We start from the raw sequence: 19,702 nt of genomic DNA on the forward strand, positions 1-19,702 counted from the left end.
AAGTAGAAAAGGAAGTGGAAATGTCATTCATGATCAGAGAAAAATGCTAAATAAAATTTTAAACCTGCTATTTTCCCTGCTAAATGCTAGATTCAAAAATTTTCTGCTGAATGCTGAAAAAAACATGCTAGATCTAGCATAAAATCTGTTAAATTGGCAACCCTGGCTGCTTCTAACAAATTTGAATTTTATTATACCTTTGCTATGCTTTTACACATCAGCAGATAGATTTCATGCTATCTGCATGTACTTCTGGCTAGCACTTTTAATTTATTTCAGAAGTGAGGCAAGTATGTGGCACTGATGAGCTGAAGATACTGTGAAATATTGATTTATGTCATTTTCGTTCACTTCTAGAGCAGTTTCATTTTACCTAGCTTAGCAGTATACTGTGTTTTTTTAACACTATATATCTTTAAAAGCACCTCCCTTAGATAAAATACCACAGCTACATGCATTTAACATTTACACATACATGATATGATATTGATAATGTTTATATTATTGAGCAGCTGCAAACACAAAATTTTGATTGATTGATAGATAGATAGATAGATAGATAGATAGATAGATAGATAGATAGATAGATAGATAGATAGATACAAACAATATACACATGAATATATAGTATGTAGAAGGGGTTATAGTTCAAGCTGTGTTTTTATAAAGCACTTCTGCATGTTCTCATTAATCAAATGTATTTATATAGATATTTTATTTCAGATGGGATATACATGGTGATTGAAACTTCAAGTGAATGCTATTTGCAGAGTATTTACGTGTCAAAACTGGAAAAAAATTGGTATAATTTCAATTCCATGTTACACATGCTTTATTACAGGACAGGAGTCACAAAGGCATACACATGCAGAAAAATATGTACATAATCTCCTGTCTGTAATTCTTCAAACTGATTCAAAAGTGCTTTTTTTCTACATGTATATCTTTCTGACCTTCTATCCCATACTGAAACATGTATAACATGGAATTAGAAATATACCAAACTTTCCAGAATTCTGTTTTAAGTTACACACACACACACACACATACTTGTGGGTGTGAGTGTGCGAGCATGTGTAATATATATGAATATAGGAAATATTTAAGGTTTCTAAGTTCTGGTTAGATTCCAAAGGGTGGCCAACTGAGACTATGGATATTAGTCAAACATTTCATTCCTGGGCTGCACTTAGGTCTCCTACCAGTTGGCTTGGCTTGAAGAATTCATCTTGCAGTTTGTTTCCGCAACATACTAATTTTTATATTCATCATTGAGTTTTTGGTATAAAGGCTCAGCAATCATTTCAAAATAAACAGGATGATCTACTTAAATAAAATTAACTCCTGTTCAGGTGGTAGTGATTTTTACTTATATATTTGATAATGATTTCAGAGTGAGGTAATCTATTTTGGAAAATCAAATACTTTCGCCTTCATGGGTAGTAAGCCATTTGCCATTTATGTATTGTATCTCAATTTGTTAAGTCAGTCAACACTGCTATATCTTTTTCTTACAATATTTCATTAAAAGCAAAACAGCTGAGGATAGTTTGAAAATACCAAGCTATTCTTCATTCTTTTTGTTTAAGAAATTGTTTGATATCTCTCCTTTTGTAGATACTGTTGTTACACATGCAAACTTTTTACGTTTCCGAAGAGGAGTTTACAATAATATTCATGGAGAGGATATGAAACCTGATGAAATGAAGAAATCAATGCAGCATTTTGAACATATGGATGTGGATAACAAAGGAGAAATTAACTGGAAAGATTTTATAAACAGTGAAGTCATCAGAATTCTCAAGCAACGGCCTGAAGTAATGTCTTAAAATATTTGAGTAAATTTTATAATTATTCAAAATTTTATCATAAAACTCAGCAATTTTATCAATTTAAATTTCTTACTCATGATATTTAAATAGTAGCTGAACAACTTTTTAATTTATATTTGAGAATTTGTCTTTGTCTTAATTTTTATATGCTTAGACAATTATTTTCCCTGTGATATATACCTTTCTAACATGATTTTGCATAAATCCTGTAGTTGACCATTTTGACAATTTTTATTTATAGCATAAGATAACATGTCTTTTAAAACCAAAAGAAATAGAAGAAATGCGTGCCATATTCAGAAGTATTGATAGCCTTGGCCAAGGATCTGCCAAAAAGAATGCTGTTCAAGGTGCATTCATTAAATGGCTAACTAAAAGGAAGAAAATCTCTGTTTCAAAAAGTAAATCCAGAAAATGGTGAGTCAGTTATATCAGACTCTTGTATATCTTATACAATAGATAGATCTAGTCATTTTTGAATCCTTTAATATAACTTGTTTATTTCTTTCATATGTAGTTTAACCTCCAGAATATCCCTGATTGAGCATAGCTATGATCCCAAGTGCTGGAACCATTTTATTCTGTGTATCCTTCTTTTCTGTGACTGTAAAATATAAGTTGAGAGAGATTTGGATGTTATTTCTAGCATGTCAAATTATTATGTAGATAAATGCTCTCTCATTGGTTCATTTTCAGTATGTATGTTTATGATGTTTAACATGATTAACTTGACCAAGAATTGTCAGTAATATAACAATTGTAATTACAAGCTTTAATTGATTGGAGCACCATGTAAACAATCATTATTACATTCACTAAAGAAAGGAGTAAGAACTGTAAGAATTTATTATGAAAATTATACTAAATTTCAAATATCAATGTGGTAAGAGTTTAAATTTCATGATTTAATAGAAAACTGTTTCAGAAACTGAATAAATATTTATTCATTCAATGTTTGTTTATTGCTTCAGTTCTTTGGATGAAAAAAGAAACAAAGAATATATTCGCAAACGATCACTACCTGAAGATAATTCCAAGTAAGTTTCACGAACTTTATGGATTAAAAAATAAAGAAAGAAAGAAAAATGGTTTCAAATTTTGGCATAAGGCCAGTGATTTTTAGTAGGAGGGGGTTAGTCAATACCAAGTCTATTATTATGTCAACCCACCAAAAGGATGAAAGACAAAGTTAACCTGTGTGAGATTTGGGCTTAACATGTAAAGAACCAAAAAAATGCCATTAAACATTTTGTCCGACACTATGAATTCTGCCAGTTTACCAATTAATAATAATAATAATAATAATAATAATAATAATCCTCTCAGGATAGTTGATTATATTGACCACAATGTTTAACTGGTACTTAACCTGAAAGAATGGAAGACAAAGTCAACCTTGGCAGAATTTGAACTCAGAATGTAAAGATACTGCTAAGCATTTTGTCATCATCATCATCATCATTTAACGTCTGCTTTCCATGCTAGCATGGGTTGGACGGTTCAACTGGGGTCTGGGAAGCCAGGAGGCTGCACCAGGCCCAGTCTGATCTGGCAGTGTTTCTACAGCTGGATGCCCTTCCTAACACCAACCACTCCATGAGTGTAGTGGGTGCTTTTTACGTGCCAAAAGTTTGGTACAAGGCCAACAATTCCTGGGTTGAGAATATGTCGATTACATCAACCCCAGTACTCAACTGGTTCTTATTTTATCAACCCTGAAAGAACAAAAAGCAAAGCTGACCTTAGTGGAATTGCTCACTGCCTTAATAGAAGTAGTAGCAACAACAACTTAAAAATTTCTCAATTAGAACCAAAATAGCTAAGCCACATCTCTGTTTTCTGAGTGGTGATGGTGGTGGGGTGTCATGCAAAGAATCTACAACTCCAGTTGCTTTCCACGTTTATTTTTCCACATTTAATTTACCTGTCTGAGTCTATGACTACACACCTATACACATAGAGCTGCTATTTGATAGATAGGGCTACAGTTTGATAAAATGCCTCTCTGACCATGGACCTCCAAAGGATAAGTAAAATACTAAATAAACAATTCCAAAGTATTTTCACTTCCCCACAGGGAGACATTCAAATAAATGAGCCTAAAGTGTTTTGAAACACCACAGCCATTGATTACATCGACAAAAAGTGGAAGGATGTAATATCAGCCATTGATGATATGAACTTGGGCTCAGCAACAAGCTATGATGCTTTTCCCAGTGATTCTTTTAAAACATGCAAAAAAGCTCTTATAAACAGATGCTAAAAAATTATAGGCCTATCTCTCTAACCTTACGCATCAGCAAAGACACAAAACACACTGCTAGAAGGAAGCTGATCACATAGCCAACCTTATTTACTATATCTGTGAGTTGGGATTACCTCTGTTTCTCTATTGATGGTAGGTTTATATGTGGCTTATAACACATTTCAGTTTAGTGCAAAGTGTTACATTTTTAGTGGTTACTGAATGGGGTAATGTCTGTAGAGCCACATTTGTTTTTCTAGATGTGTATCAGAAACAGTTAAATATTTTCTTAGTCATAGTGATTCAAACATTTTGTTGTCAGACCAATGTGGAAAACATTATTATTGCTTTCATTTTTTTTTCTGTTATTTGTTGAAGTCTGACACAATGCAGTTACTCAGTTGCTGCTTATGTAAGCGATACTGTATTATGCTTTAGCAATTGCAGTTTTCCTCCTTTTGGTTTGTTCTATTTGTATTACAGATAATAGATTTTCCTTGTATAAGGTTTTGTAGTATACGTTATTTTATATTGTTGTTGCTGAATAATCTATGAAGCTAGTTATATTCATTGAAGTGTTTGTTGATTAAAGAGAGGGACAATTATGCTATGTAGGTTATAGTGTTGTTGCTAAGCAGTAGACTGAACCAGACCATACATTTTTCCATGATGGAAGTCCATTGCTTTTAGTGAGGGATTCATAAAGTTGAGGGTTCAGCCCTTTAGCATTTACAACAGCCACATTCAGCCAAATAATCCTACTTGTTTTGCATTAAACTGGCTAGATCCAGTATCTCACACCTACCCTACAACATCATTCTAAAAATGAAAAATCACATCATCAAAATCTCAAAGCTATGAGATAATGCATGATTCAAAACTGTGAATAAATAAACATTGCATTTGAAAGACCTAGAAAAGCACTCGGAGAGCGCAGATCTCCGCCAAGCAGCTCATAAGATAGATATGTAAGTAAAATTACTGAGAAATGGAAATAAACTTTGAAAAGAGCAATGCCACCATAGGTTATGTATTTTTTTTTTCTTTGGTTATCTTGTGAATCAGCAGTGTTTCTTTAATTTTTTTCCCTTTATTTTTTTTTTGATGTTGATTTCCTTAAGAAATGAAACAATTTATTTTACCTTTCTCTATGTATGTTTAGTTGTTTAGGAGAACTACTTATCTTACATTGTGACTATGACCATTGTAGTTTTGTTAGTGATAACTGCATAGACCGTTTGATTTATACACATTTTATTGATATTTGCATCACAAAGTGTATGATACCTGGTTTGTGTTATATTGCCACAGTAATGATTGGCTATATTCAAATAAAAGTCAATTTCATGTAAAAATTAAGCCCTTTTTATGGGAGCTAAAAAAAATCTCAAGTCATTCCTAAATTTTCACAGGCAACAGAATAATATTTGATGGTATGGGGGATTATCCTGTATATAAATGTTATGATAAGAATATGGAATTCACCATCATTACAATCTACTTTGATGTACAGTTTACACAAATATTAAGTACTCTAGCTCATTATCAAAGAAACACTGCAAATACTGTAATATAGTTAATGTGATACAAAATATATCATAATATTATTTATTTTAACCCTTTCATTACCAACCCAGCTGAAACCGGCTCTGGCTCTGAGTACAAATGTCTTGTTTTCATAAGTTTTGAATTAAAATCTTCCACCAAACCTTAGTCACAATGTATGTTGCTAACACTAGCTTAATGATAACTAAGTTATTTTACTAAATTCTTTGCTATATATAAAGTAATTGAAAGAAACACAGAGCATCTTAAAATAAATACAGTAACAAAAGGGTTAAATTAATGTTATGTATTTACCAATATAATTCTTTGTGATTTTTTTTTTTTTAACTTTATTCATTTAAGAGATTATTGGTTGTCAGGTGGGCTGCTGCTACTCATACAGTACTTTAGAGTGTACCTTGAATTTCAGCACCTTAGAAAGAGGTCTGTGTAATAATTTGGCTCCTGAAATTTAGTCTAAAACAGTCATCTTTTTGATTAATACAAACAATATATAATACTACCTTAAAGAAGAGCACATTCAGCACTGGTTCTGGGATGTCACTTTACCTTTTAGTACTGATTATTTGTGATTATAACCGTGAATAATATTTTTGAGGAGATGTATTAACCGATAATTTATCTAATATGGTGGGTTGTTATTTGAGGTACTCTTCAATACTAATTCCAGCAGGTTCAGCAACCACATAGCAATTCCCTATTTAATTAATATAATCAAACAGGGAACTGAATGTAATGATTAATTTAAGAAGTCAATATCTAGTTGACTTTACTTTCCAGACTGGGTTTTTTATTTTTTTGAGGAGAAAATTTGATCATTGCATTTGTCTTTTATTCTTTCTCACAATTTTTATATATTAAATATGATTTATATATATATATACTAAACATAGTGTTTTCTTTTTCTTATAGAACAATTACATGGCAAGACTTTGTGTCTCAATATGCTCTTGCAGCCGTTGCAGTTCGACCTAATACATATGGATATATTTACACTGATGAATATATTCACTTACTAAGCAATTGTTGAGAGATATAATAATGAACTTAATGTGAACTGAATTTTGTGAATATCACAATTATTTAAACAAGAACTATTATTAAAAATGGAATTAAGACAAACTCCTTACAAGAATATAATAACATAAATTGTCTCTTGAACACCAATGCATGATTAAATAGACAAAATCTCTTTGATTCTCTGAATGTGTTTTGTGCAAACTTTGCTGGTCCAACTAAACTGGAGAAAATAAAATTCTCTTGAAAGTTTAAAAACAAATTATAAAGAATAATGCTAAATCCACTGAACATGTTTCCTTTCCTTATGCTAAGATACGTGGCTCTAATTACAAATTTGATCCCATCCATCCAGTATGCTCGAGAAAATCTATTCTACTTTCATCCTCAAAAGGTGACTACATGTTTTTATAGGAGTTTCATCGACCACTTATTGCGATCATCTGGAAATCATCAAGCAAATTCCTACATTACAGCCAGGAAAATCATTTTCTATGTCATTTTAGCAGTCTTTATAATACTACAAACATAGTACAGTAAACCATCATCATTCATGACATAGTACATTCACTTGTCTTTGAAATGTTTATACTTCAAGCCTCCAATGCATACAGTTTCTCTTGGCTTCCACACTTATTTTATACTAATCATAAAACCAAATCATTTGCCCCTGTGTTTAATCTAAACTAGCTAACAGCCTCTCCTACATGTATCCTTGATCAACACACAATTAAAGATGCAGTGATCGAAAAACTAGCAGTATTTGTTCTACAAGTTCAAATCCTACCAAGTTTGGGAATCTTTAAATAAAGTATCAATCAAGTACTGCGGACAATTATCACCTGCCCATCTCTCTCTCAAAATTGGTTATGTTAAAAGGGCCAAAACAGGAATGCTTACATCATGCCTCTACAAATCATTTTCAAAAAACTCTGTATACTCAGTAAGAAAGATCAGTACATGGGATTTCTTAGGTCTTTTGAAATCTACATCACATCCAAATTGTTTTTCTGTTAGGCTGACCTCCACAGTGTACTCTACAGACACATCATTCAAGTTAACACTGTCATTAGTGCTAGAGACAGCCGCAAAATATCCCTCAAATCACACCTTACTGTCTTAAAAATGGTTAACACTGTAGACCTCAGATAGTTTGAAAAAGTCAAGGTAATCATGGCTAGAATGCCTTTGGTCATAGGTTTGCTAAATTACAGTTAATTTGGGGTTAATAAACAACAATAATCCAGTTATCTGCTTCTCAGGAACCTTTAGTGAAGTTTGCTGTGTTACATTTATTAGAATCAAATTTTCACTTCTTTTCTCACTCATCTTTCTTCATAGACATTGACTTTCTGATATTCAGGCTAGATACCAGTTCCATCAGTCACACTAGTCTTCCAAAGCTTACAAAGTTGAAAGGCACCATTCTTTATTAATTTATTAAATCTGTGACTGACTCTGGCCTGCCCCTATAGACTGATCAGTGTGATTCTGCTATGTTTGATTTGAACATCTCTCAGTCATTCTCTGTAGGAAAAAATTGTAAGTGGGTAGTGAATTCTACAGAACATCAGTATGTGGAAGAGACAATTTAGAAAAAGTGCAGGTTACAGGAGATGAAAGATGAGGGGGTGGGGGTGAAAAGGAGTAAAACTGAGCATGTCAAGTAGAGGGATATGCAGCTAATTAGTTTAGAAGAACAAGGGCCATTGTATTTTTGATAGAAGACAGGACAGAAACAGTTTCTTTCTGACAGTGTGGTTACTTTAGAAAGCTATGTTTGAGTATATGGCAACAACATCTTTGGAAATGTGTGACTATTTCCATTCTCTGCATCTGTACCAGTTGTATCATTTAATCATTTCTCCATCACCATATCTCTCTGCAGCTGAACACTACACACTGGATCATTCAAATCAATTAATTTTTTGTTTGTTAAATTTATAATGATTACATTTTGTCACTCCTTTTATTCATCTTTAATCTACTTGATTTAGCTAATTGAGTGAAGACAATTGTTTTGGATATACTTTAATATCTTTATTCCTTATGGACAGACTTTAGTGAAGCAAGTAACTTGCTTCATCAGTAATATGTGAAAAAGGACTATTGGGAAGTTTAATGTTTGTAACATGCAAATTATCATTCCATTTGAAGTACATCCAGACATAGTCTAAATGATTTCATTAAAGTTTGTTCAATATTTTTACTCAATTGTTTAGAAGACCCAATAATTTTACAATTTTCTCTTTTGAGGGATTTTATTTGGTGTGCAATAACTGAGTGAGGACTGTAAAGTGATGTCAAAAGCCAATGAAGAATATTTGCTGGAGATTACAGGGAATAAGATGCTAATTAATAGGAAGAGTGCATAAAATATACCTGAGAAATTGAAATTGAGATCAGAAAATTTTGACAACATAAGCTACAATGATTTTAATATAATTAGAAAATATATTAAAACATTATTCAACCCCAACTAAAGAAATCCCCAAGCAAATGGATGATAAATGCCAGTCACTCTCTTCTCATACTCCTATGAACTTATCCACAACCCCTTCCAATCCCCAGTCTGTATTCTCTTATACTCACCTTCTTATACCTTGAGAGTATGATCTGACACCTCGTAACCAACATTTTTATCTCCTTTCTAACTACTATCACTCACATCTATATCATACAGGGTAGTCATGTACCTCTTTTAGTCATACTTCAGCCTCTCAATACTTGGCATAAAACCAACTCCTCTACTACAGTACCACTCAGTTGAAGAGCCTTTTCCATTGTCTTGCAAGTTACATGATAACCTCACTAAAGTGTCACCAAAAAAGTACACAGTACTCTGAAAAGTAGCAGATGTTAGGAAGGACTTCCATCCATATGAACCATGCTAAAACAGACATTGGTGTTTGATGGAGTTCGCCAGCTCATAGGATCCTGTCAAACCATCCATCCCATACTAGCATGGAAGACAGACATTAAATGATAATGATGGTAAATTGGTACTATTTTCTCCTTACAGTACTGTGAATTATTTAGACTGCTTTTGGGTGAAGTTATAACTAGGATAAAAAGTTTTAAAAAATCAGTAATTTATTTCTAGTTAAATAGAAAACACTTTTAAATATATAGCTGACATACACATGACAGACTTAATCTGTTGACCATTATCTGGTCGATGGGTACACTAGGAGTCCACCACTGTGTTTTAAATATTTAGACTAGGTCTCCAGACTGAATTCCCTGGATGCAAATGTTCATCACAGCTGATTCAATTAGCCAAAATCAAATACAAATTATTAAAATTCAGAGTATAACTCTATATTAATCTCAACTTTCTCTAAATGTTTGTAATTTTAAACTTTCCCAGAGGCTGATATTTTTTTTGTTGTTGTTTTGAACCAATGTTAACCATGGTGGAATTTTAATACAGAACATAAAAAGCAAACACTCTATTGATTCTGTGAATGCATCATTTTAAAAACTTATTTATTACTGACCTTTATTGGATAACTGAGTTGAAAGACAAAGAACTGATTTGAATACTGCTAAGTATTTGCTATAATGCAATTTAGTTTCCATGATAAATCATCCATTTCATTTAAGAATTAATGTCAATGATGTAAACAGAAACTAAAATATTTACATTAAGCTATTTTGTAGTTATATCTGTAGTTTTACATTTTAAAAAGTTGATACTTAGTAACTTAGTAATTATTTACTAATATTTTATTTTTCTCATTTTCCTTTGTTTCTAGCAATTCATTGAGGCATATATATATATATATAATATAAAAGTCAATGCCTTTATGTGTATTCGTGTGTTACTTACAGACTCGAAAACTACTGGACCGATACTAATGTAATTTGGAACATAAAATCCAATCCTAAGAAGTGTAATGCCACGTTTCATGAAATTTTGAGGGGGCATAAAAGGGGGTAGAACCCCCTGTGAAAATTGGATTTTGATTAAATTTGAACCATAGGTATTAGAAGAAAATTTTAAAAATATACCCAAAATTTCCATTTCTTTTGATGATTCTAAGAATACCTAATGGGAGCTTAACTTCCAAATTTTAGTCATTTTTCATGGACCAAAATTACCTGCGCCTCTGAAAACCTTACTTATATCATAAGATGCTTGGGCTGTCATAAAAACTATATGCGTACCACAGGAATGTCTCTTAGACATAGATGTACAGTTCACAGACAACAGATTCCTTTCACCACAATATCACTAGATACATCTCAGTGAATACATTGACAAATGTTCAGAACAACTTCAACCACAATTTCTAATCTTTTCATTATATCAGTGTGCTTTTTGGACCTCAAAACAAGTGCAACTAAATAAAGTGGCTTCATTTATCGAAAAATATAAGCCAGAACTGAATATAAATTCATATTAAAAATTTCAGATTTATCTCCCTTTTACCTTGAAAATTACAGATTTATCTCCCTTTTACCTTGGTTACCAATTTTCCTCCACTAACAAACACAACCTATCATTTCAAAATTTGAAAGGCTTCAGAGAAATCATTCATTTTATTAGAGAAAAAAAATCTTATTTTGTATAATATTGTATAATACTTTTACCATGACAATTTGAATATATTCTTTAGTCTCATAAAACAAATCTTCTGTGTTTTTTCATCTTATTTCTTTCCTTGTATATTTGTAAAAATTAACACTTCCTTCTCCAAGCTTAGATTCGAAACTCACTCGGCTGAACCACCACAACCAACAGGTGTGAAAAAAAGATTTTCTTTGTCCTGTCAAAAAATGATAAATCACCTCCCTTTGACCTATGACCTCAGCCATGTCAGGCAAAGTTCAAATGGACAGGAGCTGACCTATTTAGACGCAATCTCTGCTGCAGTATGTCTATCCTTCTGGCTGCCACGGCTGTTATAAATACTGTGGTTGGCAGAAGGACAGACAAGAAAGGCTTTAACAGACAGACTGAAAGGCAGACTTTTTTTCAGATGATCGACACACACACACAAAAACATATTCAGCTCTGAGATATCACCTCCACAGATGTTCCCAGTTTCTATTACTAGCAACTCGTAGCAGTTGTCAACAATTACATGTAGTGAAGAATATTGTATACCAAAAGCAAAGGCAAGTACAGTAAATAAATTATTTTAACTATGAATCAATGTCATTTATTTGTTTATTTCAAAGGCATCCACATGCCTATCGCGTTTGTTCACCTTAACACATACTGATACACACTTAACCACTACATTTGGTGACCCCCATCAAAGAATTGCAGCCTTCCGATGGAAACAGTTTTTGTACTGTGGTTAAATTTTTCCATTTCGGCACTACACTTTGTGACCCCATTAAAGAATCACAGCTTGCACATCACCCAGCAATGAAACAGAACTGAAAATTCCTGCAATTGATCGGCACACAATGGCTTTCCCACAACAGAATCCATCGGCAAACACATCCACGGTCGACATGGCGTTCTAGGCAGCGATTCCTACCACCAATCCTTTCCTTTTGTCATCCATTGCTTTGGAAATTTCCGACTTGCGTGCATTGGTCACTCAGTAGGCATCACAGATACAGGCCCTGACAGAGCAGATAGAAGCACTATTGCTTGGTACACCACGTCAAAGCAACAGCTGGTCGTGTCATTTTGGTAGACAGTCCTGAAGCCCTAGTGCTACCTGCAACTCGCATGAAATGCATTGGTACCACAGAAAGTTTGGATCCCGGATGTAGAAATGCATGATCCCATGCTCGTTTTCATCATCCAGTCCAGGAAACGACACAACCAGGAATTGAACGCGATGGAAGTTCCTGGCTCTCACCCACGCAGTCACCTGCTTTTCGTTTGCGATCATTTAACAGGCACGTGTTTCCTTGTTGACACTGGCATGGAAGTCAGCATAATCCCTGTTTCCAGCACTTAAGGAAAAAGAAAAGGGACACCAGTCTGTCTTCAGGCAGTTAACCACTCACCCATTCCAACCTATGGTGAACAGTCACTAATGCTGAACTTGGGACTACGCTGCACCTTCCAGTGGGTATTTGTCATAGCTAAACTGCTTGAGTTTGCAGTTCAACATGAGAAAGTGCCCTTGTGTCAGAAATGCTTTTGTTCCCCTTTATGCTAAAAATATTTCTCAGGTAGATGGTACAGAAACGGTTTAGTTTCTTTGCATGCCATTGATTGATAATCTAGATTTCACAACCACAGTGCAGTGTGGTGAGAGCTACAGCTTGGAATCCCTTGATCTTTGTTTCTAGAGTAATGCCTCTCCTGTTCCACACATTCTTGTGGAGTCTGCCAAATGAGGCACTGGTATTGGCAAGTATGATGTTCACTTCATTACCTATAATGACAGTTAGGGAAAGTGTACTTTCCATCATATTTAGTTGATGAAAATGTTGGATTCAACACATTTTCCCCAGAGCTGGCTGATACATCACTTTGGTCATCTTTGTACTGATTGGCAGACTGAAATTGTTGCCGGCATCAGAGGATTAGTCAACGCTATTGCATATCCACCTCTGAGGCAGCGTTGAGGTCACAGTCATCGTTATTGATATTATAACCTTGGTTTTTGCTTGAAGACTAAGCCACCAGTATGGTAACTGATATAAATTCCAATATTTGTGTCTTTAAATGGTCTGTCAGTAAGGCTGAACAGGGTAGGAATAAGGATACAACTGTTTCACTCTGGTATAAACAATACTTCTGGAGTTGGTTTTGTAGTGGAAACATTTTTTGTTAGCAAGCTGATTAGTTCCTAGAAAGGAATGAATAATTTGTCTGGTAGTGAGGATCTACTTCCCAATGAGCAGTAGTTAGCTATCATTACCAGTGGTTATGCTCCCTTTATGACCAGTCAGAACAAGATTAAGGTCAAGTTTTATGATGTCTTTAATACTGTCATCCCTGCTATTTCCAAAGCAGACAAGTCCATCATTCTTGGTGACTTTAATGTGCGTTGTAAAGTGGTCTTTTGCCACTGTTGTATCTATCTTTTGATAACAGTTGTCCCTCTGACAGATATTGTTATATTCTAAAGTCATTGGTAGAATGGTTCTATCTGGCACTGTACGACCCCCAGTCGTACAGTGTTATTATCCTCAAAAGCTTGGATCGTTATAACGTCCACTCAGTATCACAGTATAATTACTATATCAGCTCAGACACGACTATCAATAGTCTACATATGCTCTCGACCTTCTCCATGTTGTCTGGCCACTGGTCTATTTATAATAGCTGACCACTACCACTTTTTACCGGGAGGGGTATACAGTTTCACTACACAACATCTTTCCTTTTAATTTTTAATTCAACAATCAGTTTCTTTTATTCACCCTACCTCTTCCTTTTTTATATATATATTCAATATTTTTTCTTCTTAGGGTTTACTTTTAGGAATTCAGTGTTCTTCTTTTCCTTGTACATGTAGTTTCAACTTCTTGTAACAGTGTTGGAACCTGAAAAATGCCAGTCCATCAGCATTTCTACTCTTGTTTCTTTCCTTTTCTATAACTCTTTCCTTAAGCTGATTTCTATGTCTCCTTTCCATTCCATTTCTGATTCTTACACCATATATCATTCTTCCTATGTATGTTACAATTTCTCTTTCTTCCCAGTATTATTTGCCATTTTTGTACATTCTTACATATACCTTATCACCGATTCTAAAGAATTTTGGCATGTCTTTATTAGCACGTATTTTTTTCTTCACTGGTAACAGTTTATCGAAGATTGACTTCACCTTTCTGGCAAACATTAATTCTGCTGGGGAACTTCCTTCTGGCACACTGGGTTCGGGAGTTACCCAGTACAGATTAACACCCGCACGATTTTCACTAAAAAAAAAAAAAATCGGATTTTTTGCGTGGAATCAAGTACCCTGACATTGTAATATGCTGTAAATCCCATATTTTGGTTCAGAAGGAAGGGACCCCACCTCCTTCCGAATTTTAACCAAGGAAAAAATTTTTTTTTAAATTCGTCACAGTGTACAAAAGTGTACTGTTGTGGTATGAATGCATGCGTAGAGTAATTGTGTCTGTATGTTCGTGTGTGTGACAGAAGGTACAGATAAAGGTGTATGCGAATACAACAGAAATACAGGTAAAATTACAGAGCATAAGAGAAGTCTCAGCATATTGACTTACTACAGAGTTAGTTACCAGTTCATGTGGTACACGATAAGTTCTATAATGGTAAAATTACAGAGAAACGTATAATTTGGCAGCCTGTCGAAATAATTTGTGGAGTAGCAAAAATTTATTACTCGCCGAGGAGATAAATAAATATCTAGACAGATATTGATTTTTAGTTTTTAGATTTTTAGATATGGGTTTTTAGTTCAATGCCACCTATTTGGTGATACTGACTGTCATATCACTAACTACATCATACCCACATCCAACAGTAAAAAAAAAAAAAAACCTTTGTTATTCAAAGCAATAAACTGAGGAGACATAGATCCCACAAAGCAACTTATGTAAGAGATCAGAAATCTTTATATATAAAAGTGAGGTTGTGTGCTGTCTGTCTCCTACGATTTAGATTCCTAACTACTCCCACATTTTGCGATGCAGTTTAACCAAAATCGGGTATCTTATAGTCGTGATTCATATTGAGCCCTTCTGGGTATTAGCGCGCGTCTACGATGAGTCTACGATTTAAAAAAAAATTTACCATCAATTTTTCCCATTTTTAATGCATTTTTGGCATATATAAGGGAAGTAACTCTCTAAAAATTTATTAAATCTTAGAACGTAAAAAGCTACAGTAATACCCCCACTTTGTGGTTAGCCATATTGAGATAGCTATTATACTTTACATCTCTAAAAATGCTTATATAGTTATTTCCCTTACAAACCCAAGCAACGCCGGGCGATACTGCTAGTTCTAAATAAAAAGAGAAAACAGATGGGAAGTTTCAAACTCTACTTTAGATAACTTTTCATGCTAGCAGCACATTAAAATGCACCCAGTCAATGCAGTTAACTGGTTTGTATCAGGAAGGGTATTGGGAGGTAAAAACAACATACACAGAATGAGACTGGTGAATTTCAACTGTTGCATGTGCCAGATGATGAAGAACTGGGACAAGTAGTGAGAACCCATTCAACCCATGCTAACAACAACAAAAGAAAAAAGAAAAATGCATAAAATGATAATAATAATGATGGAACACAAAATGGTACCTGCTAGAATATTTAAAGCCATAATGTATAATTCATGAGATAATTGGATACCTGTAATATGTTACTTTCTTTTTGCAGACATCATGTGAAATTTTCTTCATATTCTAAAATGTTTTACATAGAACTTTTATCTGGAGACAGTAAATAATTACTGTTTAATGTAAACATGCACTATGTTTTGCAAACTGGCATCAAAGGGAAAACAGTAAACCAGTGCTCATAAAAATGTTAAGGAAATAGATTAAATTACAAACAGAAAATATTTAAATGCAATAGTCATATTTCCAAACAATAATACATTTAAAGATTCTTTTATTATTTACAATAAAATTACATCAAGCATACTGTTCAAGGGAATGTTTATGTCTGTTTACCTGAGAAATAAGAGAAAGCTAAAAGATAAGAGTGATCTTATATTTATGAAATTTGTAAAAATGTTTCTCTAGTGAAATTTCTTAATCATAAATAATTTTTCATATAAGCAGGGTAAACAGTAAAGTTATGCATTTTACTGCTTTCCTCTTGGATATGAGAAATGGAAAAAAATAATTCTATAGACATTTTCCAATACACACACTATGTAAACTCATTGAACAAAGATGTTTCACAATAAATTTTAATTAAATCTGTGTCTCAAAAGGAAACGTATCACAATTTAATTACCTTGAGCTATTGTATATGATTTGAGTAGTTAAAGTAGTATGTGAGAATGATTTATTGTTGGCACCATAGTCATTTGGTTTCTCATCTGATGGGAACAATTATGGCAAAATAAACCATCAGTATCACAGAAGGGTTTACCACATAATTCGCAGTTATCTAGTTCCTTAGAAGTGTGAAGGCATTTGTGAATGAACAAATGAGCACGTTGATTCAATGTATTATCAGACATCACAGTAGAATAATTTATCTTTAGTGTGAGCATATTTGTGTTTATACAACTGACCACTTGCACAGAATCTTTTACCACAGATACCACAGAGATATGGTTTCTCACCTGTGTGAATACGTTTGTGTGCAGTTAAGTGGGTACTTGTTGAGAATGATTTACCACAGACTTCACAAGTGTAAGGTTTGTCACCAGTGTGAATACGTTTATGGTAAGTTACACTCGATCTCCAAGAGAATGTTTTACCACAAATATCACAGTGATATGGTTTATTCCCATTGTGGGTACTTTTATGGCTAATTAATACACTACTTACAGCAAAGTTTTTACCACAAATATCACAGTGGAATGGCTTTTCACCTGTGTGAATAAGCATGTGAGCTGACAGAGAACTACTCATTGAGAATCCTTTACCACATGAATCGCAGTGGTATGGCTTGTCACCTGTATGTGTCCTCTTGTGAGCAGTCAAAGTAGGTTTCAAAGAAAACGTTTTACCACAGATATCACAGTGGTATGGTTTTTCACCTGTATGAATACGTTGGTGACCTGCTAAAACATCATTCCGAGAAAATGCTTTTCCACAAATATCGCAGGGATATGGTTTTTCACCTGTGTGAACACGTTTGTGCTTCAGTAATGAACCACTGCCAATGAAAGTTTTACCACAGATTTCACAGTCATATCGAGTTTCCCCTGTATGAATAAATCTGTGAGTCAGCAAATTTGTCTTCTGAGAAAAAGTTTTATCACAAATATCACAGTCATATGGCTTCTCTCCTGTATGAATACGTTTGTGACTAGATAAATGAGAACTTTGAGAGAATGTCTTTCCACAGATATCACATCCATGTGGTTTCTCTCCTGAATGTATTCGCTTGTGACAGTTCATAGAATTTTTTCTTGCAAACCTTTTGCCACAAACTTCACAATGGTAAATTACTGAACTTTTGTGAATCAATTTATGTTGGATTAAACAACTGTTTTTTGAAAATGTCGTTCCACATGTTTCACAGGCATATGGTTTGTTTCTTTTATTTCTTTGAGATTGATCAGATAAATCACTACTTTCAGACTGGGTTTCATTATGTTTCTCCTCCATAGTTTCCTCTTCACAATAAAGTTTTACCATTCAAAATCCAATTCGGGAAAAACTGAAGACATTCTTGATTTTACTCATGAAATTATAAAATCAAATATAAAGAACCACTAATTCGTTAGCATTCAAACCGGCCTTATCCAGCCAAAATATTTTACCTGTTTTATCTTCAAATCAGTCAGAACTGGCCTCTCACACCTATCCTACAATGTCATTTTAAAAATAAACAGTCACATCATCGAAATCTCAAAACTATGTGATAGTGCATGATGAATTCAAAATAATGTAAATAAATAAGCATTACATTTGATAGGTTAATCTGAATGCTAGAGGGCTAAGCATGCATCCAGATATAAAAACAAACAAAAAAAGCAATTCTCATAATCCAGTTGCAGTGTCATGGTATATTTCTCATGTGTAATCACAAAAAGTTGTTCAAGAAACATACTCTCAGTCACTATAGGAAATTTTTCCGATTGTAATTCGTAGGAGAAATTACAGTCATTTTATGTTTGTGACATCATTCTTTTAGCTTTCAAAATATCCTGTGGAATTTCAATGTTGCCAGATATTCTGAAACAAAGAAATAATATAAGATATAAGTGGTAATCAATTCCAAACACAAAGATCAATAGGGAATAGACAATCGATCAGAAACATTTGTAGAGAAATCTCAAATCTAGAAGGTTTACAGTAACAATGTACCAAATGAGACTTGGGGCCAGATCAACAAAAGATGAGGAGCCAAAAGATGAGTACCGTGTAACTTGGAATTTCTGTTTGGATTGGGACTTTCCATTTCTTAAATCAGTATTTCAAAACATCTGCCCTACCCAACCCTTCATCGTGTCTTTGGAACAGCAACCACCAAAATTTATATATATATATTATGTGGTAAAGCTTCAACAAGTAGAATAGCACTTGATCAGCTAATAGAGTAAAGATAATCTTTATATATAAAAGAGAAGTTGTGTGTCTGTCTCCTACGATTTAGATTCCTAACTACTCCCACATTTTGCAGTGCAGAGTAACCAAAAGTGGGTATCTTATAGTCGTGATTCATATCGAGCCCTTCTGGGTATTAGCGCGTGTCTACGATGGGTCTACAATTTAAAAAAAAATTTACCATCATTTTTTTCCATTTTGATGCATTTTTTCGCTATTATATAAGGGAAGTAACTCTCTAAAAATGTCTAGGATGAGTCAAAGATTTAAAAAAAATTTACCATCATTTTTTTTCCATTTTTAATGCATTTTTTTGCTATTTTTTGGCTATAACTCTCTAAAAATGCTTATATAGTTATTTCCCTTACAAACCCGAGCAACGCCGGGCGATACTGCTAGTATTATAATAAAAACCACAAGTCTTGCCAACTACAGGTGCCATTTTTCAAGTTGAGAGCAAGACCTTTTTGAGCAGATGATGTTTAAACAAGGGAGGCTCATAAGGAAAAAGACAAAAAGAAAAACTCAAGGGAGATAACCAATGTTACACTAAATCTATGTCAAGCAGATATAAACAAGATGTTAATAATTTACTATGTGTCTGAGAGCCTATCTTTAAATTCCATGAAGATGTATTTCTTTAAAAATGGACATACAGAAAAAATCTCATTCCTGGAATTTATGTAGTCATTGGAGGCTCTCAAATTCTTTAAGAGATATAGTTTTTCAAGAGAACATACTAAACATTTTTGGACCTGTTTATAGAGAGTCTGGTTTTGGAAAGAATTTTTCATTTGTTGTTGAAACTGGTCTTTTTGTCTTCAACATCAAATGAAAAATCCTCTCCACAACCAAATGCTGTATTTTTGAACTCTTCAAAAACTATATCTCTTAAAGAATTTGAGAGCCTC

General features: G+C 33.7%; 2 protein-coding genes across 2 annotated transcripts in view; one reads left to right on the forward strand and one right to left on the reverse strand.

Annotated features, from left to right (window-relative positions):
* Nucleotides 1–7,406, forward strand: part of LOC115214535 (PHD finger protein 24) — a 33,481-nt gene extending 26,075 nt beyond the window's left edge. The window contains exons 4-7 of the mRNA XM_029783742.2: nucleotides 1,618–1,817; nucleotides 2,074–2,249; nucleotides 2,804–2,869; nucleotides 6,556–7,406. Of these exons, the coding sequence (XP_029639602.1) occupies nucleotides 1,618–1,817; nucleotides 2,074–2,249; nucleotides 2,804–2,869; nucleotides 6,556–6,673 (560 nt within the window). The 3' untranslated portion in view covers nucleotides 6,674–7,406. The remainder of the gene's footprint in view (nucleotides 1–1,617; nucleotides 1,818–2,073; nucleotides 2,250–2,803; nucleotides 2,870–6,555) is intronic.
* Nucleotides 7,407–16,157: 8,751 nt separating this feature from the next.
* On the reverse strand, nucleotides 16,158–18,050 carry LOC118764275 (zinc finger protein 239-like). Its single transcript, XM_036504833.1, has 2 exons — nucleotides 16,648–18,050; nucleotides 16,158–16,611 (listed from the first exon to the last, which is right to left on the reverse strand). Exon 1 carries the CDS (start codon nucleotides 17,877–17,879, stop codon nucleotides 16,743–16,745), a length of 1,137 nt encoding a protein of 378 aa, XP_036360726.1. The 5' UTR covers nucleotides 17,880–18,050; the 3' UTR covers nucleotides 16,158–16,611; nucleotides 16,648–16,742.
* Nucleotides 18,051–19,702: the final 1,652 nt, after the last annotated feature.

Source organism: Octopus sinensis, linkage group LG7 (assembly GCF_006345805.1).
Source record: "Octopus sinensis linkage group LG7, ASM634580v1, whole genome shotgun sequence".
Lineage (NCBI taxonomy): Eukaryota > Metazoa > Mollusca > Cephalopoda > Octopoda > Octopodidae > Octopus > Octopus sinensis.